Source organism: Trematomus bernacchii, unplaced genomic scaffold (genome assembly GCF_902827165.1).
Source record: "Trematomus bernacchii unplaced genomic scaffold, fTreBer1.1, whole genome shotgun sequence".
Classification (NCBI taxonomy): domain Eukaryota; kingdom Metazoa; phylum Chordata; class Actinopteri; order Perciformes; family Nototheniidae; genus Trematomus; species Trematomus bernacchii.
The window spans coordinates 105,001-106,777 of NW_022987798.1; the positions used below are offsets into that span (position 1 = coordinate 105,001).

Sequence of the window (1,777 nt, forward strand, 5' to 3'; positions counted from 1 at the left end):
GAGTTCAGGGTGAAAGACCCTCAGCCTCCAGCCTGAGTACCTGAGGAGATCACATGATCACATCATCACATGATCACATGATCACATGATCACATCATCACATGATCACATGATCACATCATCACATGATCACATGATCACATGATCACATCATCACATGATCACATGATCACATGATCACATCATCACATCATCACATGATCACATGATCACATGATCACATCATCACATGATCACATGATCACATGATCACATCATCACATGATCACATGATCACATGATCACATGATCACATGATCACATGATCTCATGATCACATCATCACATGATCACATGGTCACATGGTCACATGATCACATCATCACATGATCACATGATCTCATGATCACATGATCACATCATCACATGATCACATGATCACATGGTCACATGATCACATGATCTCATGATCACATGATCACATGGTCACATGGTCACATGATCACATGATCACATGGTCACATGGTCACATGATCACATGATCACATGATCTCATGACCACATCATCACATCATCACATGATCTCATGATCACATGGTCACATGGTCACATGATCACATGATCACATGATCTCATGATCACATGATCACATGATCACATGATCACATGATCTCATGATCACATGGTCACATGGTCACATGATCACATGATCTCATGATCACATGATCACATGATCTCATGATCACATGATCACATGGTCACATGGTCACATGATCACATGATCACATGATCTCATGATCACATGACCACATCATCACATCATCACATGATCTCATGATCACATGGTCACATGGTCACATGGTCACATGACCACATCATCACATCATCACATGATCTCATGATCACATGGTCACATGGTCACATGGTCACATGATCTCATGATCACATGATCTCATGATCTCATGATCACATGATCCCACAGAGGCTTTAACCCTTACTTTGATAACCACACTTCTGTATTTTAAGTTTTTTTCTAAAGTAAATGTAATCAGTTTTGACCAATAGGAATAAAAATACTTCTCATCACTCGTCTCTTGTTGTCTTCAGGATACGATATGTCTAACAGATGTGGAAGTTACATTTCTTATATTCCTTAGAGAGCCCTTTTCTACCTTCTCCTGATGTTCAATGGGGCTCAGAGTGACTTCAGTGCTCACGCTGCAGTCTGAATGATGACCATGTGTGTGGCCTGAAGGCATGTTGACGCAGGGCAGCAGGATGAAGACAGGCTCTGCTGGTTCTAGCTCTGATAATAATGCTGTGATCCTTTTGTTTACACCTCTGATGAAACCTGTCTGAAACTGTTTCCTGATGTTCCCTGAACTCTCTGAATGACCTTGTGATGAAACCTGTCTGAAACTGTTTCCTGATGTTCCCTGAACTCTCTGAATGACCTTGTGATGAAACCTGTCTGAAACTGTTTCCTGATGTTCCCTGAACTCTCTGAATGACCTTGTGATGAAACCTGTTTTAAATAAAGATTGAGCTTCTCTTAGTTGTGTCTTTATCATCATGTTCACATGTAGACCACCTCCAGTGTCCTCATTGGTTAACTCACAGGTAGAGGAAGGGGATTGGGCCAGGTGGGGGATCTATGACCCTCACACTAAGTGCTAAACAGCTGGCTCTCAGCCCAGGCTTCATATACTCTCTCTATGTGTTCTAGGAATGAACCCTATCTGATTGTTCTAAAGGTGTGCTTGTGTTAGCCCCATTGGGCTGCCTAAGGGCTGGGGTT

The 1,777-nt window shown here is 42.0% G+C and overlaps 1 protein-coding gene and 1 long non-coding RNA gene across 2 annotated transcripts in view; one reads left to right on the forward strand and one right to left on the reverse strand.

The window, feature by feature from the left end:
• LOC117497921 (RLA class II histocompatibility antigen, DP alpha-1 chain-like) overlaps positions 1–41 on the forward strand; it is a 2,964-nt gene extending 2,923 nt beyond the window's left edge. Inside the window, exon 4 of the mRNA XM_034149954.1 lies at positions 1–41. This exon is cut by the window's left edge and continues 120 nt beyond it. Coding sequence (XP_034005845.1) covers positions 1–2 — 2 coding nt within the window. The 3' untranslated portion in view covers positions 3–41.
• The window catches only part of LOC117497922, a 34,007-nt gene extending 32,461 nt beyond the window's left edge, over positions 1–1,546 (reverse strand). The window contains exon 1 of the long non-coding RNA XR_004557509.1: positions 1,331–1,546. This is a non-coding gene — a long non-coding RNA (uncharacterized LOC117497922). The remainder of the gene's footprint in view (positions 1–1,330) is intronic.
• Positions 1,547–1,777: the final 231 nt, after the last annotated feature.